Genomic DNA, 19,335 nt, shown 5'->3' on the forward strand with positions numbered 1-19,335 from the left:
TCCCTTTCAGCACCTTTGCTTGGGATTAAATATCATTACCACTATCACCTGAATAAGAATTGGAGTGATCCAGCTCCCAGTCATGGCTGCAGCATCCATTAGCTTCTTTAAAGTGGAAATAATAATAGGGATAAGTTGTGGGGATGTTGTGAGGATGAAAAATCATGTCTTAACCGTGGGCCAGAGTGGTGAGCTCAGTCCCAGGGGCTCTTATCATTAACATCCTCATTTCATTATCACCTTGTATTTGTTTAGGCTTTATCATAATGGCTAATATACACTGAGCACTTTCCATATATTTACTCCTTTTGTTCGTTCCTTGTTCCCACAAAGTAGGTTCAGTGTAGTGGTTAAGACAATGAACTCTGGAGAAAAGTGGTTCAAATTTGGCTGTGCTACTTGCTCACTGTGTGACCTTGGGCAAGTTACTTAATCTCTCTGTGCCTCAGTTTCTTAATCTTTGAGGATAAAGATAGTACTTCCCTGACATGAAGTTAAAGGTTCTTACAGTGATTTTTTTTTTTCTTCTTTGAAGGTGCCAAGAGAGGGATGATATTATACTCCCCATTTTGGTTCAGGTCCTTGGAGAAGCAGAGACCAAGATGGGACTAGACTTGCAAGAGATTTATTGGGGAAGGGGGAAAAAGGGGAGGGAGCTAGCGGATACAGGGAGAGCTATCAGGCTGCTGCGTGTGAAGGAGCACCAGAAGGAGGGGGAGGGAGGGAGGGAGGAAGGGAGGAAAGAAGGAAGGGTAGGAAGGATGTTTGACTGCCTTGCAGTTCTTAGACAAATTTCTGTTGGGTTGATGGGAACTCCAGAAGCCAAGGTCGCCTGTCAGAGGATCCCTATCTTGCAGGAATGGGTCTGTGTTCATGTCCCTGCTGCACATGGAGTCATTGATTGGTTGGGAACAGTTGGTGGGAAGCGTGGCCTCCATGTGAATAAGCTGGGGGCATTTGTCAGTTATACTCTCTGCCACAGGAGGCCTGAGAGTGTTAGGGTGCCAGAGATCACAGTGAGTTTGTGGCCAAGCTGGAGTCCCACAAGGCTCCTTTACTGGAAAGTCCAGATGGACATCCTGGGGAATGCCTTTTTCCTCAGGTGGCTGGCCAAGATCTCTAGCTCAGATTTTCCCTCTGGATTTCCCTCCTGGGCTTAGCAGGGAACAGAGCAATTTCTGTTAGTGGTGGAGGCTCTCCCTGAAAGCTGGTGGGAGTATGGGTGTTGCTAAGTAGTGGTGTCTGTCAGCCCTAACCATAGGCTTGATGGCAGCAGAGTCTGCTGTGAGATGCTGTTGCTGTTGGCTCTTGGAGCATGGGCTGACTACTGGACACACACTCTGGGCACCCCATCATCCCTGCCCATGCTGAGCTTTGGAAGTCGGAGGGAAGAAGAGGTGGGGGTGGGCTGCTTTGTGGGATAGCAGCCGGACCCCGGCCAGAGGTGGATGCCAGGGTACTTTCGAGGACTTGTCTACAGATGGTCTTGGGGGCTCTGGAGTCAGATTGATTTCTCATCTGGTAGGAGAGGAATGTTGAGGGGGGTAGGAGAGGGCAAAGCCATAGCTTTGGCCCACTTTCCCCTCACTTGCTCAGAGTGCCCTAGAGGAAGATGGCTGTCGGGTGGGTTGTAGCCCCCTTCTGGCTTGGAGCTTCTGGGAGGGGAGGTCCCCTCTGAGGTCCCTGTAGTGGGCACTGTTGGCACCCTGCCTTATCCTTTTTTTTTTTTTTTAAAGATTTTATTTATTTATTAGAGAGGGAGCGAGAGAGAAACAGCATGAGAGGGGAGAGAGTCAGAGGGAGAAGCAGGCTCCCCACTGAGCTGGGAGCCCGATGTGGGACTCGATCCCAGGACTCCGGGATCATGACCTGAGCCGAAGGCAGTCGCTTAACCAACTGAGCCACCCAGGCGCCCCTCTGCCTTATCCTTTTGAACAGGTTGTGCACCCCTCCCACAGCTGCTCCCTTCTGCAGGGAATTGCCCTTGGCTTCAGGATTAGAACCTCCCTCCCTCCCGTCCCCCTAGCTCACAGCCAGTAACTGAATGAGGAGGGGCAGCCTTTTGCTTTAAGGTGGGACCCACTGTCAACCCCACCTTGCTCCCCTCACTTCCTCTCCTGAGGAAATCACATGCATCCAGATTGAGAAAGTCGAAGATACACTTACATATAACTTAATGATCCCATACCTGGGTATACACTGGCAGAGATGAAGTCTTATGTTCACACTAAGCCTGCACGCAAATGTTTGTAGCAGCTCTAGTCATGATTCCCCAAACCTGGAAACAGCCCAGATGTCTTTCGATGGGTGGACGGAGAAACAGACCATGGATGCCAGTCCATGCAATGGGATACTGCTTGGCGAATAGAGAGAGAACTACTGATATGCACAGTCAACTTGGATGAGTCTCAAAGGCATTATGTTGAGTGAGAGAAGCCAATCTCAAAGGATTGCAGCCCACCTATAGCTATGGAGACCAGTGTGGTTGTCAGGGGTGAGAGATGGATGGTGAGGGATGGGTGGTGACGGATGGGTGGTGAGGGATGGTGTGCCCAAAGGGATAGCATGCAGGAGTTGTTTTGGGCACAGAAAGTGGTGGTAGACACAAGAATCTCTACATTTGGGTTTTGGGTTTTTTGTTTTTTGTTTTTGGGTTTTTTGTTTTTTGTTTTTTTTTTAAAGATTTTATTTATTTATTTGACAGAGAGAGAGACAGCGAGAGCAGGAACACAAGCAGGGGGAGTGGGAGAGGGAGAAGCAGGCTTCCTGCAGAGCAAGGAGCCCGATGTGGGACTCGATCCCAGGACCCTGAGATCATGACCTGAGCCGAAGGCAGACGCTTAACGACTGAGCCACCCAGGCGCCCTTGTTTTTTTTTTTTTGGTCTTTTGAGTTTTGTTAGAGAGGGAGGAGGAGAGGCAGAGGGAGAAGGAGAGAGAGAATCTTGAGCAGGGGCTCCATCTCACAACCCTGAGATCATGACCTGAGCTGAAATCAAGAGTTGGACACTTAACTGACCAAGCCACCCAGGTGCCCCTATACATGTATTAAAATTAATAGAACCAGGGGCGCCTGGGTGGCTCAGTTGTTAAGCGTCTGCCTTCGGCTCAGGTCATGATCCCAAGGTCCTGGGATCAAGCCCCGCATCGGGCTCCCTGCTCCGCGGGAAGCCTGCTTCTCCCTCTCCCACTCCGCCTGCTTGTGTTCCCTCTCTCGCTGTCTCTCTGTCAAATAAATAAAATAAAATCTTTAAAATAAAAAAAAATTAATAGAACTGTGTACCAGAAGGAATCAATTTTAGGGTAAGATAATTTTTTTCAGAAATTCACACACACCTTTATCTCTGCCTCAGGGAGCCCCTCAACTTTGGCCAGAATGGAGCAGCCCAAGGGGGTCGACTGGACAGTCATCATCCTGACATGCCAGTACAAGGATAGTGTCCACGTCTTCCAGAGAGGTAGGGGACCCTCCCTTCCCACTTTGCCTCTGATGTAGATTCCCCATCATAACCTTACAGCCCTACGAGCCAGGAAGACCTGGGTTCAAGCCCAGATTCTGCTTCTTTCTGGCCTTGTGACCCCAAGACACATCATGTCATTTAATTGAGACTCAGTTTTTTTCATCTGTTAAATGGGATTGGTTGTACTTACCTCATAGAGTTGGGTGAAGATCTAACGAGCGACTCAATGAAAAGCTACTAAGTGTTTGCTTTGGCAGCACAAATGCTGAAATTGGAACCACACAGAGAAGGTTAGCATGGCTTCTCTGTGGGGATGGCATGCAAACTTGTGAAGCATTCCCTATTTTTTTTTTAACAAATATTGAATCATGATGTTGTACAGCTGAAACAAATAGAATGTTAGAGGTAATTATACCTCAATGTAAAAGAAGCTCCTGAGTCAAGGGAAAATAGGGACTCTCAGTAGATTTGCTCTAGATGCTTTGGACCAGAGTGGGGAGGCTGGGCGCCCATCCCAGCTTGTGTTCTGACCCCAGAGCTGGAGGTGCGCCAGAAGTGGGAGCAGATCCCTCCCGGGACGCTGTTACTGGCTGTGGAGGACCCTGAGACGCGTGTGGGCAGCGGGGGAGCCACCCTCAATGCCCTGCTGGTGGCTGCCGAACACCTGAGTGCCCGGGCAGGCTTCACGGTGAGTGCTCCCGGAGCGCCCTCCTCCAGCACACGTCCTGGTCAGAACAGCGATGGGGGCTTCCAGCAGATTGTCTCCAAGTCACCAGTTCTTTTGGGGTTCCGTTGCCCGGCCAGTTCAGCATCTGGTATTAATTTCTGTACCTGTAGATTAGGCAGACTCATCAGGGTGGTGGGGTGGGGGTGGAGTGGGCGGGGCAGAAGTCAGGGCCAGACTTTCTAGTGGTCTTAGAACATCGGAGCCAGGATCTCTGAATTAGTCTTTCTGGCTTCTCTTGAAAATTTCCATCTTGCTCTCCTGGCCTCTCCTTCCCCCATGGCAACTGTTGGCTGGAACTGGGATAGAGCTGCCCGCTTTGTGCAGCGCACAGGGGTCAGTGTTCCCACTGGGGCCACGTTCCCCCCCCCCAACAGCCTCTTCACTTGGTCACCTTGCCCTCATGGCTCCCTGGCATAGGGAGTGAGGGTGGTCGCAGGGATGGAGGTGGCACTGGAAGGGGAGGCCACCACTGTGTGGTTCCTGTGGGGCTGACTTACCGTGAGTCACCCAGTTAGCCCCACATTCTTGCCTATAGCTTCCCCTAAAAAATAGGGGCGGAGGGGTGGTCCAGGTGGAGGGCCACTAGGCTCCCTTATCCAGGAGGGGCCAGGGCCGCCCCTTGCCTGCCTGTGGCCATTGGTCCTGACTGTGTCTTTTCTTCCTTTGGTACCCTGAGTGGATTTGTGTTGGGGTCTCTCCCTGGACAAGAGGAGAACATCCTTGGGTGCCATCTGCCCAGGCTTCTGTCCTACAGGGCTCTTCCACATTTGACAGGTGGTGACATCTGATGTCCTGCACTCGGCCCGGATCCTTATCCTGCACATGGTTAGTAGAGGGCCATGCTGAAGGCTGGAACCATCAGTCCTTGGGGTTAGATAGGTGTTCTATCTTTGCGTTTGTGCAAGGTGCTTATTGTGCACATACAGAAGAATCAGAATCAGAATTGATCCAGGTGTCCAGAAGTAGGGAACGGGCTGAATATAAGCAGCAAAATGTTAGACAGTGATTTAAAAGTCTAGCTAGCTGTATGCATTGGCTGGAAAGAGACTTAACAGCTCTGTGACCTTGGACAAGTCACTTGACCCTTTCTTTCTAGGCCTTAGTTTCCTCATCTGTAAAATGAGGATGGCAACAGTTTCTACTTCATGGGGAAGTATTGAGATGATCCACGTAAATGCTAAAACGGGGCCTGGCCTGGCTCACTCTGAGCATTCAGGGAATGTGTTTTCATTGTTTACTGGGAAGAGCTAGCCACACAAGTTTATATAAAATGATCTCAGCTTTTTTTAAAAAAATATTTTATTTATTTATTTGACAGAGACAGACACAGCGAGAGAGGCAACACAAGCAGGGGGAGAGGGAGAGGGAGAAGCAGGCTTCCCGCTGGGCAGGGAGCCCGATGCGGGGCTCGATCCCAGGACCCCGGGATCATGACCCGAGCCGAAGGCAGACGTTCAACCGACTAAGCCACCCAGGCGCACCCCTTGTTTAGATTTTTAAAAAAGTAATCTCTTAACCCAACCTGGGGCTCTAATTTACAATCCCGAGATCAAGAGTCGCAAGCTCTACCAACTGAGCCAGCCAGGTGCCCTTTGTAATTGAAATTTTGATTAAGATGAGTATAGATCCACATGTAAGAAATAATAGAGAGAAGCCTTTGTGAACTTTGCCCAGAGTTCCCCCAGTGCTAATATATTTTTTTTAATTAATTTTTTTTAAAGATTTTTTTTTAAGATTTTATTTATTTATTTGACAGAGAGAGAATGAGAGAGAGAGAGCACGAGAGGGAAGAGGGTCAGAGGGAGAAGCAGACTCCCCGCTGAGCAGGGAGCCCGATGTGGGGCTCAATCCCGGGACTCCAGGATCATGACCTGAGCCGAAGGCAGTTGCTTAACCAACTGAGCCACCCAGGCGCCCCACCCAGTGCTAATATTTTTGAGAACTGTAGTATAACCACAGCTAGGATATATTTAAAAAAATTTTTTTTTAAAAGATTTTATTTATTTGACAGAGCACAAGCAGAGGGAGAGAGAGGGAGAAGCAGGCTTCCTGCTGAGCAAGGAGCCCAATGTGGGACTCGATCCCAGGACCCTGGGATCATGACCCGGGCCGAAGGCAGCCACTTAACCGACTGAGCCACCCAGGCATCCCCCACAGCTAGGATATTGACATTGATATAATTCCCAATCTTTTCCCCTAGTTTTATTGTAGTTGTGTGTGTGTGTGTGTGTGTGTGTGTTAAGTTTTATTGTTTCTACCCTCTCATAATCTCATTAAAAAATTAAAGAAAAATCTGAAAGGATACAGCTCAAAATGAGGGCAATGGCTATTTTCCCTGAGGAATTGTTTTCTTTTTGCAGATCTGCATTTTCTAATTTTTCACCATAATCATGTAATTGAAAACATTGTAAGAAAACACTCCGATGGGGTGGCTGGGTGGCTCAGTCGGTTAAGCATCTGCCTTCCCCTCGGGTCGTGATCCCTGCTCAGTGGGGAGCCTGCTTCTCCCTCTCCCTCTGCTGCTCCCCCTGCTTGTGCTCTCTCTCTCAAATAAAAAAATTAATTAATTAAAAAAAAAACGAAGAAAACACATTTTACTTTAAGATTTTAAGTAATCTCAGGGCCCCTGGGTAGCTCAGTTGGTTGTGCAGCTGCCTTCGGTTCATAGTCCCAGAGTCCGGGGATCGAGCCGCACGTTGGGCTCCCTGCTCTGTGGGGAGCCTGCTTCTCCCTCTCCCTCTGCCTGCCTCTCTGTCTACTTGTGCTCTCTCTCTCTCAAATAAATAAATAAAATCTTAAGAAAAAAAAAGGGGGCGCCTGGGTGGCTCAGTCGTTAGGCGTCAGCCTTTAGCTCAGGTCATGATCCCAGGGTCCTGGGATTGAGCCCCGCATCAGGCTCCCTGCTCAGTGGGAAGCCTGCTTCTCCCTCTCGACTCCCCCTGCTTGTGTTCCCTCTCTCACTGTGTCTCTCTCTGTCAAATAAATAAATAAAATCTTAAAAAAAAAAAAATTTTAAGTAATCTCTACACCCAGTGTGTGGCTTGAACTCACAATCCTGATCAAGAGTCAAACGCTCCACTGATTGAGCCAGCCAGGAGCCTGAGAAAACACGTTTTAAAAGTCTTCTAGCTTGATGGCTTCCTGCCTTGTGTGTCCCCAGGCTCTCTGCCCTGAGGGTTCTTTCTTCTGTCCCTGCTCCCTCCCTAGGGCCGAGATTTTCCTTTTGATGACTGTGGCCGGGCCTTCACCTGCCTCCCTGTGGAAAAACCCCAGGCTCCAGTGGAGGCCGTGGTCTGCAACCTGGACTGCTTGCTGGACATCATGAGCCATCGGGTAAGGCTGGTGGTGACCATGGGGCCTCCTCCCAGAGAGAGACAAAGATCTCCCACTGCACCACGGGCTCTGCAGTCTGTGCTGGTGCAGGCAGGGGATGCCAGGAAGAGCGGCTTCCGGTGTGCCCAGAGTTAGAGCTTCAGGAAGTTAGTCTCGGCCATGCCTGTGGAGAGGTGTGGTCCTCAAAGTAGAGGGAAGGACCAGCCTCGGCACCACAGGTCAGGGGAGGCCCCATTACCTCAGCAGCCGGAGTCCGCCTGGACAGGCCACGACCGCGTTGTGTGGGAGCAGAGGGAGGGCCGGGCCAGGCCACCGGCTACAGGCTCTCTCTCCTCCACAGCTGGGCCCAGGCTCCCCACCAGGTGTGTGGGTTTGCAGCACCGACATGCTGCTATCTATTCCTCCGAACCCAGGTGAGCCTGAGAAGGCCTGGGACTGCCTACCCTAGCCACAGCCAGAAACCTTTCTTTCTTTTTTTTTTTTCTTTAAAGATTTTATTTTTTATTTATTTGAGAGAGAGAGCACATGAGAGGGGGGAGGGTCAGAGGGAGAAGCAGACTCCCCGCCGAGCAGGGAGCCTGATGCGGGACTCGATCCAGGGACTTCAGTATCATGACCTGAGCCGAAGGCAGTCGCCCAACCAACTGAGCCACCCAGGCGCCCCAGAAACCTTTCTTCACTTGGTCTCTGGGTCTGGCCTGCTGCCCTGTTCAGAAGGGAAGCTGTAGGATGTGGAGCATGAAGCCCAGACCCAGAGGTCCGGCTTCCCTTCCCCCATCGGGCTTCTGTCTGCCTGGCTAGAGAATGGAGATACCCCACCTTGCCCCTTCGGCCCTGCAGGGCTCTGTGCAAGAATTTTGGGTGGGCAGGCGTTGTCATTCTCCCAGAGGAATGTCCATTTGGCTTTGGAAACCATATTCCCTTTAGAGGTGTCTGGATGTCCCTGCCCTGAGCTCTTGCCTTCTCCTGGCTAGGGCCCCCTGCCTTGGGTTGGGGCCCCCAGGGAACCTCCTAACTGCGTGACTCACAGGGATCAGCTGGGACAACTTCCGGGGAGCCAGAGTGATTGCCCTTCCAGGGAGCACGGCCTATGCCCGGAACCATGGTGTTTACCTCACTGACTCCCAGGTAGTGCCCCTGGGACAGCAGTGTGGGCAGCCGAACCATCTGGGTTGGCCTCCTGGTGCTATGCTTGGGGAAGCCTCTCATCCTGGACTTTCTGGCATGGTCTGCATTTGGAGCAGTTCCCCTGCAAACAGCCTTTTTGCTCACTTAGTCTTTTGCCGAACACGATCTGGCACTGGCCACTGGCCGCGTGCTAGCTTCTGTGCATGTGCTCGGGGCTGTGAAGACATTCAAAGCCTGTGCTCTGCGGGGGGTGGAGGGGGGTGGGGAGTCTCCGGCTCCCGGGGCCTTGTGAGCATGCTGGGAGATGCCAGACTTCGTCCTAGCTGTTCATTTGGAGAACACCTTGCCCTTCCCTCCTGGCTGATCCTCTCTTGCTCCTTTCCCTAACTCTGTTTTCTCCCCGCTCCAATAGGGCTTCGTGTTGGACATTTACTACCAGGGCACCGAGGCAGAGATACAACGGTGTGCCAGGCCGGACGGGCGGGTGCCGCTGGTACAGCTGCCAGACCCACGCTGGGGGCTTTGGGGGCCTTCTGGGATGAGGAGGGGAGGGTTTGCCTTCCTGCTCAGGGCAGAGCTCCACTCCTTCCAGAAGAGTCTGGGGTGGGCTAGAACCAGAAGCCGAGTAAGGTCTAGAACTGGCATTCAGGGGAGCCGGTAGAGCTAGAAGCTGAAGAAGGTGTGGCCTTGGGATTCAGGATCTTGTCCCAAACCAGAAAAGCTAGAACCAGAATGTGGGGAATTTTGGGAATGCATTTGGGAGGAAGTCTAGAATCTGACTTGGGGGATCCTTCTAGAACGGAAGACAAGGTTAGGACTGTTGGGTAAGGGTTTGGGACTGGATGTTGAGGAAGACAGGGAACTATTTTTTGTTCTCTATCTCTAGTTCAGGAAGGCCTGAAAATTGAGGGGGGTGTCAGAACGTCCCTGTTGAGGGGTCCCTGAGTGGGAGCCACTCCCAGTAAGCCTGGAGCCTGGGTGCTGGAGTGGCCCGGAGACAAAGGACCCTGGTTGGTATGGCAGCCAACCTTGCCTGGCCCGTCTGCACGGGCCTTCTCATGCCCTTCCCAACTCAGGCCCAAGCCTGGCCCAGCATCCCCCTCCCCCACCTGACCCTGACCTCTCCAGGTCTCCGGGGTCACCTTCTTCTCTGTGGAGACTGCCGAGCACCTCCTGGCCACCCATGTGAGCCCGCCCTTGGATGCCTGCACCTACATGGGCTTGGACTCTGGAGCCCGGCCAGTCCAGGTGACCGGGGGCATGGGCTGAGGTCCCCAAGCCTTGGATAGAGGCCCTGACACTGGCAGCCTGGTTGGGTGGCCTTGGGCCAGTGTCTGGGAATGGGACTGCCCCAGCTCAACCTAGGAACCTTCCCAGTAGCTGTGCTTCCTATCCCTGCCCCAGCTGTCTCTCTTTTTCGACATCCTGCTCTGCATGGCCCGGAATGTGAACAGGGAGAACTTCCTGGTGGGGCAGCCCCCGGAGATGGGGCAAGGTGACTCGGACGTCGCGGGTTATCTGCAGGCTGCCCGGGCTGAGCTATGGAGGGAGCTTCGTGATCAGCCCCTCACCATGGGTGGGTACTGCCACTTGGCTTTCTGGGGTGGGGAGACCACAGGAGTGACGACCCCTAGGATGAGGCTGCTGCCTGCCTGGCCCCCGGGCTCCTGGACCAGGCAGACCTAGTGCATGCCAGACAGCGACCCCTCTCCCAGTCCAGAACCCATAACTCTTTTCCCTTCTTCCTTTGTCTCATTCCTGGGCTCCAGTCCCAATCCTTCTACCTTCTAGCTGTGTGATTTGGACAGGTGGCTGAGCCTCCCTGGATCTCAACTTCCCCATAGGCACAGTGGGCTCATTGGCGGGCCTGCCTTCCCAGGGCCTCATTAAGGTGTGTCTTCCAGTGGGAGACATCAGAGCTGTAGCAGGCATGGGGCTGGGGTCAGTCGTTGTATCTTTACAGCTTATGTCCCCGACGGCAGCTACAGCTACATGACCAGCTCGGCCAGTGAGTTCCTGTGCAGCCTCACGTTCCCAGGGGCTCCCAGGGCCCGGGTAGTGCACTCCCAGGTGGAGGTAAGGCCTGCCTGGAGGGAGGGCCGGCAGAGGTGCCTGGGGGTGCCTGTGGACAGGTGGGGTGCGGGCTCCCGGAAAGGGAAGGGATAGCCGGTGCTTGCAACAGACCACCTATGAGTGTAGGCATGATTATTCTCATTGTTCACATGAGGCCCTGGAGGCTCAGAGAGGTTAAGTAGCTTGCTTCAAGCCACAGAGCCAATAGGTGGCCAAGTCGGGATTCTCCCATCGGGGTCTGCCTGACTGAGAAACTAGAGAAGCCGCTGTCTGTGGGCTCTGCTTGGGGAGACAGGCACATTTGAGGCGATGGGCCAGGGTCAGTGCCATGGGCTGAGGAAGCGGGCAGGGAGAGTTCATAGGTGGCTCTCAGGGTGGCAGGGGTGGGGATTCCTGGGAGAGCTGTCATCTGGGGCGGGGGACCTCCGTCACTGAGTGCAGATTTGCTGGGGGAGAACGCAGGCAGAGCGTGCCACTGGGGGAGCAGCATGAGCAAGGTGGGAGGGGAGCTGGCCTGCGGCTGGGGCAGAGGGATCTGGCTGGCCGTCAGGCTCGGGAAGCGGCAGGAATTCTGGTGGGGGCCTTGGATGCGGAGGGGGATTGGGCAGCCCTGGGCCCGGGGCCCTGGCGACCTCCTCCCTGGCTTTGCAGGAGCTGCAGCTCCTGGGCGCTGGGAGCTCTGTGGTCAGCTGCCTGCTGGAGGGCCCTGTCCAGCTGGGTGCTGGGAGTGTCTTGCAGCACTGCCACCTGCAGGTGAGGCCAGAGAGCAGGGTAGAGGGAGGGCAGGGCTCCAGGGGCCAGGGTCCTGAGTGCGCGGCGGGGGGGGGGGGGGGGGGGGGGGAGGCACTAAGGGCTGTGCTAGGATGCCTGCCTTTTCTTCTTCCAGGGCCCTGTTCACATCGGCCCTGGCTGCCTCGTGAGTGGCCTGGACACGGCGCAGTGCGAGGCCCTGCGTGGTTTGGAGCTGCATGACCTCGTCCTGCAGGGACACCATGTGCAGCTACATGGTGCTCCCGGCCGTGTCTTCACCCTCGTTGGCCGTCTGGACAGCTGGGAGGCAGGTGTCCACCCCTCCTCCCTCACTGCCCATCTTAAGGCTTTGGGGAGCCCCAAGGGTCCCAGCCTAGCACCTACACCTACACCACTGCGCGTCTCTTTGAGCACTGGCCTGAGGGACAGGGGGTGAGGAGGGTGTGGCCAGTAGTCTCAGCAGGCCTTTCCCTCCCTCCTTGTCCGCTCTGTGTGGCAGGCTGGCTAGGGATTTTTATGCCCATGTTGTAGGCCAGACACTGAAGTTCAGAGAGGGTGGTGACCCGCCTTGGACTGCAGAGCCAGTTACGGTGGGATGGGCCTGGAAGCAGGGTTCCGCTCCCAGTTCCCGGCACCTGGGCAGGAGCACTGAGGCTCCAGGGCTTGGTGCAGTGTTATAGAATTCGCTGTGTATGTGCCCGTGTCTCTTCCTGTCCTCTCTGGCCTTAGTGTCCCTCACCCCTTCCTGTGGCCCCGGAGGCCCTGACTGCCTCCTCCTCTTCCCGCAGAGACAGGGGACAGGAACATATCTCAACATGTCCTGGAGTGAATTCTTCCAGAAGACAGGCGTTCGGTAAGGTGGATGACCCCAATGGGCCTCCATGGGCCCAGGCGGCCAGGGGGCCTGCTTCTCTGTGGCTCATCCCTGCCATTGCTCCTGCCTCTCAGGGCGGCACCCGGTGCCCCCAACCATCCCGGGGGCCTGGGGTAGTTTTGGGCAGCATCTTCCCGGGCAACTCCAAATTCCTGGCTCTGCTTAAGCTTTGGGATTTGGTTCAGTGGTCTGGGAAAGGAGGCAGGGCAGCTGGGCCTCCCTCTCTGAGTTGTCCCCTTGGGCTGCCTCTGGAGGAGTTTGTCCTGTCCCCATGAATGAGCCAGCTCCCAGCTGACGGGCAGTCAGGGCTTGGTGACCAGGCAGGAGCCCTTGCTGCCCCCCTCCCCCCACTAATGTGCCTTTTCCCCACATCAGAGACTGGGATCTGTGGGATCCAGACACTCCCCCTGCAGAGCGTTGCCTTCTTAGTGCCCGCCTCTTTCCCGTGCTCCACCCCTCGAGGGTCTTGGGGCCCCAGGACTTGCTGTGGATGCTGCACCCCCAGGAGGATGGGGGCAAGGCCCTAAGGGCCTGGCGGGCCTGTTGGCGTCTGTCCTGGGAGCAGCTGCAGCCGTGCCTGGACCGGGCTGCCACACTGGCGTCCCGCCGGGACCTGTTCTTCCGGCAGGCCCTGCGGAAGGTGAGGCATGTGCTGGAGGCCCGGCAGGACCTCAGCCTGCGCCCGCTGATACGGGCTGCTGTCCGAGAGGGCTGTCCTGGGCCCCTGCTGGCCACGCTGGACCACGGTGAGTGTGCTGGAGAGCCAGTCCCACCGTCACCTGCCCTCCCTGCCCTCTGGGTCATCAGTCTGAGGGCACTAGGGAGCCAGGAGACTTTAAAGCAGAGGAGGGATGCAGTGGAGTGTACTTGTAACTTTGTGGGAAGTTTCATCCCTGTCAATGGGGAGTTTGGTGAGAGGCTGGGGCCTGGGGCTGAGCCTTGGGGTCCTGTGAGCATCCGCAAACCCTGCATGTTTTGCAGTGGGTTGGGATGTCGTTGGCTCCATCTTGAGGCCCAGGCACACTGGCTAGGGGCTCAGCCTTAGCCTCATGGGCAGCACCTCATTATCCCCATTTAAGCTGGTTGGTGGTGGGGCTGAGACTAAATCCAGGTAGTTGGACCCTGGAGCCTGAGCTCGTAACCACTGGATATCCCGGGTGAGGGGTGAAGAGGCACATCTGGGGATGGGGCTGATGAGAAGAACTTTTCCGGGCAGAGAAGTGGGGAACATTCATGGGCAAGGACACATCCTGGGCAAAAATGAAGAGGTGTGAGGGACCTCTTTGGGGATTGCCGAGTAGTCTTCTGGGGCAGAGGGTGTTGGGGGCAGGCCCCCTCCCCCACCACACTGACTCCTGGTCTCTTAGTTGCAGCTGGTGCGGGAGACCCTGGTGTGGCAGCCCGGGCCCTGGCCTGTGTCGCCGATGTCCTGGGCTGCATGGCAGAGGGCCAAGGAGGCTTACGGAGCGGGCCAGCTGCCAACCCTGGGTGGATGCGGCCCTTCTCGTACCTGGAGTGTGGAGACCTGGCGGGGGGTGTGCATGCACTTGCCCAGGAGCGGGACAAGTGGCTGAGCAGGTGGGTGCTAATGATGTCAAGGCCTTTGCGAGGTTCCTGGCCATCCTTGTAGGTAGAAACCCATGGAGAGGTAAGGGTGTCCTCCTACCCAGGGTAGGGTTACCCAGGGCAGTCAGGTCCCCAAGCCCAGGCAGTTCACCCCCAGCTTGGGGCTCCATGCCACCATCTCTCCCTTCCCTCTTGGCAGGCCAGCCTTGCTAGTGCGAGCTGCCCGCCACTACGAGGGAGCCGGGCAGATTCTCATCCGCCAGGCTGTGCTATCAGCCCGGCAGTTTGTGTCCACGGAGCCAGCAGAGCAGCCAGCTCCTGGACAGTGGGTGGTGGCTGAGTGCCCGGCTCGGGTGGATTTCTCTGGTGAGCCTTTGGGGGTGAGGGTGAGGGTGGCCATCCCAGAGCTGGGCTGGCAGCCCTTGTGACCCACTTGGTCTTATCCAATTGCTGAAGGTGGCTGGAGCGACACGCCACCCCTTGCCTATGAGCTCGGTGGGGCAGTGCTGGGTCTGGCCGTGCGAGTGGATGGCCGCCGGCCCATCGGGGCCAGGGCACGCCGCATCCCAGAGCCCGAGCTGTGGCTGGCAGTGGGGCCTCGGCAGGACAAGATGGCCCTGAAGATAGTGTGCTGGAGCCTGGATGACCTGCAAGATTACTGCCAGCCCCATGCCCCAGGTCAGGGCACTTTGACATCTCCAGGTGGGGATGGCACTCGTGTCCAGCTGAGGGATGGGGGCAGAACCTTGGAGACCCTGCAGGCCACAGAGGCCTGGCCTGAGGGTGAGCCAGTCTGGTGGAGCAGCCCCGAAGTCATCCTGCCTATGTGCATATAGGCCCAGGAGGTAGGGCTGGCACATTTGCCTCTGCTGGGAGACCAGACGCCCTTTCATGGCTTAGATAGGGGGCCTACAGTACTGTTGGGCTTTTGTCCCCCGGGGAGCCTCATGCTGGGCTGGGCAGTAGTGGAGGTGACTTGGGGTATCTGCTTCTGCCCTTGGAGACCAAATTCCTTGCTGGTCCCTCCACAGGGGCTCTGCTGAAGGCAACCTTCATCTGTGCGGGGATCGTGCATGTCGGCTCCAAGCTTTCGCTGCGAGAGCAGCTGCTGCACGCCTTTGGGGGAGGCTTCGAGCTGCACACCTGGTCGGAGCTGCCCCATGGTTCTGGTCTTGGTGAGCGGGTCCTGTCTCCCTGCTGCCCACCAACAGCATCCCCAACCCCCGGTCTCACCTCTGATCCCCTCCCCAGCCTCTGCCCAGCAGGGGGAGTGGGTGGGGCAGGACTGGGCAGAGCTGTTTCATGGCTGGCACCTTCCTCTGCACCCTGCAGGCACGAGCAGCATCCTGGCAGGCGCAGCCCTGGCTGCCTTGCAGAGGGCCGCGGGCCGGGTGGTGGGCACTGAGGCCCTGATCCATGCGGTGCTGCACCTGGAACAGGTGCTCACCACAGGTATGGGACTGCCCTGGGGCAGGCGGTAGGTCGTGGGCATTTTCCCAAGGCTCTGCAGGGGCTCCCTGGACTTGCAGACAGCCACATAACTGTACTATTCCTTAAAGTGGTTACAGTGTCCTTCTTACCACTCTGACCCTTTCTGCTTGGTTTTCAACTTGAAATGTTTCAACTTCTAAGGGCCTAATGCTTTAGGAGCACCTACTAAGTGCCGTATTCTGTGCTGCAGTTTTCATGTGTCCTATTAGGTACCCGTTATACCAGGTGCTATTCCCCATGATTCTCTCCCCACCTAGGGCTGTCCCTCAGGGTGGGGCTGGGCCAAGGTGGGTTTGGAATAGAGAACAGAACTTTTAGCTTGCCTTCTGGCCACTTGCCCCTCCCTTGTGCTATGGTCATTTGTGCCCCCCACTACTATATAGGGGTTGTGCAGAGGGCCCAGTACATGGCTCTGATCATAACGGAATGTTACTAGCACCCTCCTCCTCCACACCACTGTGGCCCCTTGGAATGCACAAGGGAGGGCAGCTGGAGGTTTGTCTGACCCCAGATCCTATGGAGCTCTGGTCACCTCAGGATGCAGGGCCTCACGTGCATGACGCTGGGAAGGAAGCTGCTGCAAAGACAAATAGATGCCTAACTATGGCATCTCCTCCGGCCACTCTGTAGCCCAGCCTCCTCCTTTCATTGCCATGATTCACAGCCCGGAATGGGTAGTCACTAGCAAGGCGGGGGAAGGAGCTTTTCACTTTCCTTCTGAGGTGTACCATTCAAATCCTTCATTTGGTCACTTGACAACGATTTATTAAGTATCCACTCTGTGTTGGGCCTTGGGGATAAAATGAGCAAATGAGCAAAAACAGGGTCCTTTCCCTCAGAAGTCCTATGGTCTATTGGAGACAGACCTTAACCAATAACCACTCAAAGGAACATATAATTACAAGCTGTGCTGAATGCTCTGAGGGAGAGGGGTGCCGGTAAAGAGTTCTTGACATTCAGGGCCTGAAGCCAACCGCCTTGTCTTGGCTGTAAAATTCCAGATGCTTCCTGCCATTGGCATTTTGTACTTCAAATCCTTGCAGGCCCTTCCCCAGATATGGAAGGCCTATCTCAGAATTATCTCAAATTAGTGTCACTTTTATATCGTTGCAAGAGGAAGAGATCCATACCGTTCATTGCTAAAGTAAGATGTGAACAAGCTCTTTCAAGTTCAATGAGAGACACTGAAAAGCTGATTTCTTATTTATTTATTTTGTTTAAAGATTTTATTTGAGAGAGAGAATGAGATAGAGAGAGAGCATGAGAGGGGGGAGGGTCCGAGGGAGAAGCAGACTCACTGCTGAGCAGGGAGTCCGATGCAGGACTCGATCCCGGGACTCTAGGATCATGACCTGAGCCGAAGGCAGTCGCTTAACCATCTGAGCCACCCAGGCGCCCAAAAAGCTGATTTCTAACATCAACACCTTTTACTAGAAAAGACAGGGTGCAGGGGCCTGTTAGGCTGCAGGGAAAGTCCTATGTCATCTCTCCTGGAGGGGAGAAGTTTACCGTTAGGGCTTACCCTTTGATATGTTTTACCCCAATTCCATTTAGTTAGGTCTGCAACTCAGGCCTTGTGAGTTCCAAGCTTGGCTCCAGAGTGAAACCCTTTCCCCTTGCTGGGCTTGTCCTGTTCCCAGGTCTGGGGGCAGAAGTTGCACAGCTCACCTGGCCCAGCCTGAGTTGGGGGAAGCTATCTTCCCACACTGGTCCCTCCCAGGGGTGCAGGGCTGGGAGCCGGGGCTGGGAGCCAGAAGTTGAGCCAGATAGGCTCCAAAAGTGATGGGACCCTGGGCTTGCAGGAGGTGGCTGGCAGGACCAAGTGGGTGGCCTTATGCCTGGCATCAAGGTGGGGCGCTCCCGGGCTCAGCTGCCACTGAAGGTGGAGGTGGAGGAGATCACTGTGCCTGAGGGCTTTGTCCAGAAGCTCAGTGACCACCTGCTCCTTGTGTACACCGGCAAGACTCGGCTGGCACGGAATCTGCTGCAGGTGAGCCCTGGCCCCAGGACGAGGGAGGGAGGCAGATGGCTCAGCTGGGCCCAGATCCTTACTGCCTCCCTCCCGCCCCATCTGCAGGATGTGCTGAGGAGCTGGTATGCCCGGCTGCCTGCCGTCGTGCAGAACGCCCACAGCCTGGTGCAGCACACCGAGGAATGTGCTAAAGCCTTCCGCCAAGGTGAGGTGCTTCTTGCTGGGTCTCAGGGCACCAGGAGCGAGTACTTCGTCACCTGTGGGTCTGAGGCCAGGACCCTTTGCAGGCTTGCCTCAGGCCCCATGTATGAGGCCCCTGGAGACAGAAGCCTATTGTCTTTCCTCTGTAGGGTCTCACACTTAGGTGGGAGCTATATCTTAGGGTAACACTTGCACCATGAGGAAGGTCTCCAGCCCCACCGACCAGGCAGCAGACTGGGGAGGAGGCTCAGCCCCATTGTTGAGTTCCAGAGTCAGCGGATCAGGGTTCCGTGTGTGTGACCACAGTTGACTGAACACTGTATTGGGCCCCATGCAGCTGCTCCTTGCACTTCAGTCTTCAAACAACCCTGTGTGTTGGGCTTCAGCACTCCTGTTTCCAGCCAGCACTGGAGCTAGGTTTTTAACCATGACACTGGTTAAGTAGTGTCTCTTGGCACCTCATTTGGTCTACAAATGGGTGTTGAAGGAATATCCTGGTTCAGGCAGGCCACTCCCTTCTGCCCCCTCTCCAGGGAGCCTGCCTCTGCTGGGCCAGTGCCTGACCTCATACTGGGAGCAAAAGAAACTCATGGCTCCGGGCTGTGAGCCCCTGGCTGTGCGACGTATGATGGATGTCCTGGCCCCCCACGTGCATGGCCAGAGCCTGGCAGGGGCAGGTGGAGGGGGTTTTCTCTATCTGTTGACCAAGGAGCCGCGGCAAAAGGAGGCTCTGGAGGCTGTCCTGGCCAAGACTGAGGTACCTGATGGTGTTGGGGGTGTGGTAATTGGTGGGGGACAGGAGCCCTCACTGTAGCCCACCACTAACCAGGGGCTACAGCTGCAAGTCCCCCTGACCACCTTGCAGCATGAGGTTTGTGGCCTGAGACTTGCCCAGAGCCTCCTGTCCTCTAAACAGTTCCTGTCCTTTGCTTCTAGGGCCTTGGGAACTACAGTGTCCACCTGGTAGAAGTGGACACTCAGGGCCTGAGCCTGCAGCTGCTGGGGGGTGAGACCTCAACCTGATGCTCCTTCCCAGAAGGCTTGTCTCTCTGTCAGAGGAGAAAACCTGGAGCTACAGCAGCCCCACCTTTCCTTCCCCCATGGGAGTGTTAGCCTTCTACTCTCTACCCACCCCTTTGTGAACCTGCTCCCAAAGGAAGCCAGCCAACGTGAGCTTGGGCCCTGCCCTTTCTGAAGCTTTGTGAAACAGATGGTGCCTGGGAATAGGACTGTGACCTGGTTGACGTCAGTCTAGGCCTAGCCTCTGCTCCATCTGGACACAGGCGAGTCCTAAACTGAGTGTCCCATGTGGCCTTTACAGATCTCTGGCCCGCCTTGGGCCTTGGCCTCCTTACTCTCCATGAGGGCCTGGAAAAAGGATGACCAGCTTTAGGAGATGGCTGCGGTCCTTTAGTAAGGCCAACCCTGAAGAGGCTCTTCGAGGCATTTCCTGTGGCCTTCCTTAGAGGTCAGGCTTTTGCCTCAGAAGAGACTTCCTGTTCAACACTCATTCCTAGGCTGACTTGATGGGGGAGGGGGAACAGGGGTGTGGGTCCCTACTCTTGTTTGTGGCCATGAGCCAGTGTGGTCTTACAGCAAGTCACTGCTAATAGAGGCCTTAACCATTAACACTACAGACTATGCCACATGACCCACTGCCTATGGGCAATCGATTCTCAGGATTGCAACCTTCTTGGAATAAATTTGCTCTGCCCTTCCAGGTTGTTTTCATAAAGTTCTTTTTTGTTCTTGCCAGGGGA

General features: G+C 55.3%; 1 protein-coding gene and 1 non-coding gene across 6 annotated transcripts; both read left to right on the plus strand.

The window, feature by feature from the left end:
* Nucleotides 1-1,890: 1,890 nt before the first annotated feature.
* Nucleotides 1,891-19,309, plus strand: FCSK (fucose kinase). Of its 5 annotated transcripts, none has more exons than XM_027620098.2 (24): nucleotides 1,893-2,494; nucleotides 3,353-3,457; nucleotides 3,997-4,148; nucleotides 4,962-5,012; nucleotides 7,395-7,520; nucleotides 7,861-7,933; nucleotides 8,551-8,648; nucleotides 9,061-9,141; nucleotides 9,777-9,896; nucleotides 10,053-10,224; nucleotides 10,612-10,724; nucleotides 11,373-11,474; nucleotides 11,608-11,778; nucleotides 12,260-12,324; nucleotides 12,721-13,091; nucleotides 13,719-13,923; nucleotides 14,111-14,277; nucleotides 14,368-14,589; nucleotides 14,943-15,086; nucleotides 15,244-15,363; nucleotides 17,205-17,392; nucleotides 17,480-17,579; nucleotides 18,109-18,332; nucleotides 18,512-19,309. In XM_027620098.2, exons 1-24 carry the CDS (start codon nucleotides 2,470-2,472, stop codon nucleotides 18,596-18,598), a joined length of 3,282 nt encoding a protein of 1,093 aa, XP_027475899.1. In that variant the 5' UTR covers nucleotides 1,893-2,469; the 3' UTR covers nucleotides 18,599-19,309. The 5 variants fall into 5 exon arrangements, with proteins under 5 accessions (XP_027475903.1, XP_027475899.1, XP_027475901.1 ...); XM_027620097.2 differs by having other exon boundaries at nucleotides 1,894-2,494; nucleotides 13,713-13,923; XM_027620102.1 differs by lacking the exon at nucleotides 18,512-19,309 and having other exon boundaries at nucleotides 1,891-2,494; nucleotides 13,713-13,923; nucleotides 17,725-18,251.
* LOC113936827 lies at nucleotides 3,702-3,808 on the plus strand. The gene has a single exon (XR_003524387.1). It is a non-coding gene; the product is annotated as a U6 spliceosomal RNA (small nuclear RNA).
* Nucleotides 19,310-19,335: the final 26 nt, after the last annotated feature.

The sequence above is a fragment of the Zalophus californianus genome, chromosome 17 (assembly GCF_009762305.2).
Source record: "Zalophus californianus isolate mZalCal1 chromosome 17, mZalCal1.pri.v2, whole genome shotgun sequence".
Taxonomy (NCBI): domain Eukaryota; kingdom Metazoa; phylum Chordata; class Mammalia; order Carnivora; family Otariidae; genus Zalophus; species Zalophus californianus.

Excerpts from the sequence above, each read along its gene's own strand:
- FCSK (XM_027620097.2), top strand. The coding sequence starts at position 2,470 with ATGGAGACCAGTGTGGTTGTCAGGG. Across the intron at positions 3,458-3,996 it reads TGTCCACGTCTTCCAGAGAG|AGCTGGAGGTGCGCCAGAAG; the intron begins GTAGGGGACCCT and ends TTCTGACCCCAG. Across the intron at positions 9,897-10,052 it reads CTGGAGCCCGGCCAGTCCAG|CTGTCTCTCTTTTTCGACAT; the intron begins GTGACCGGGGGC and ends TCCCTGCCCCAG.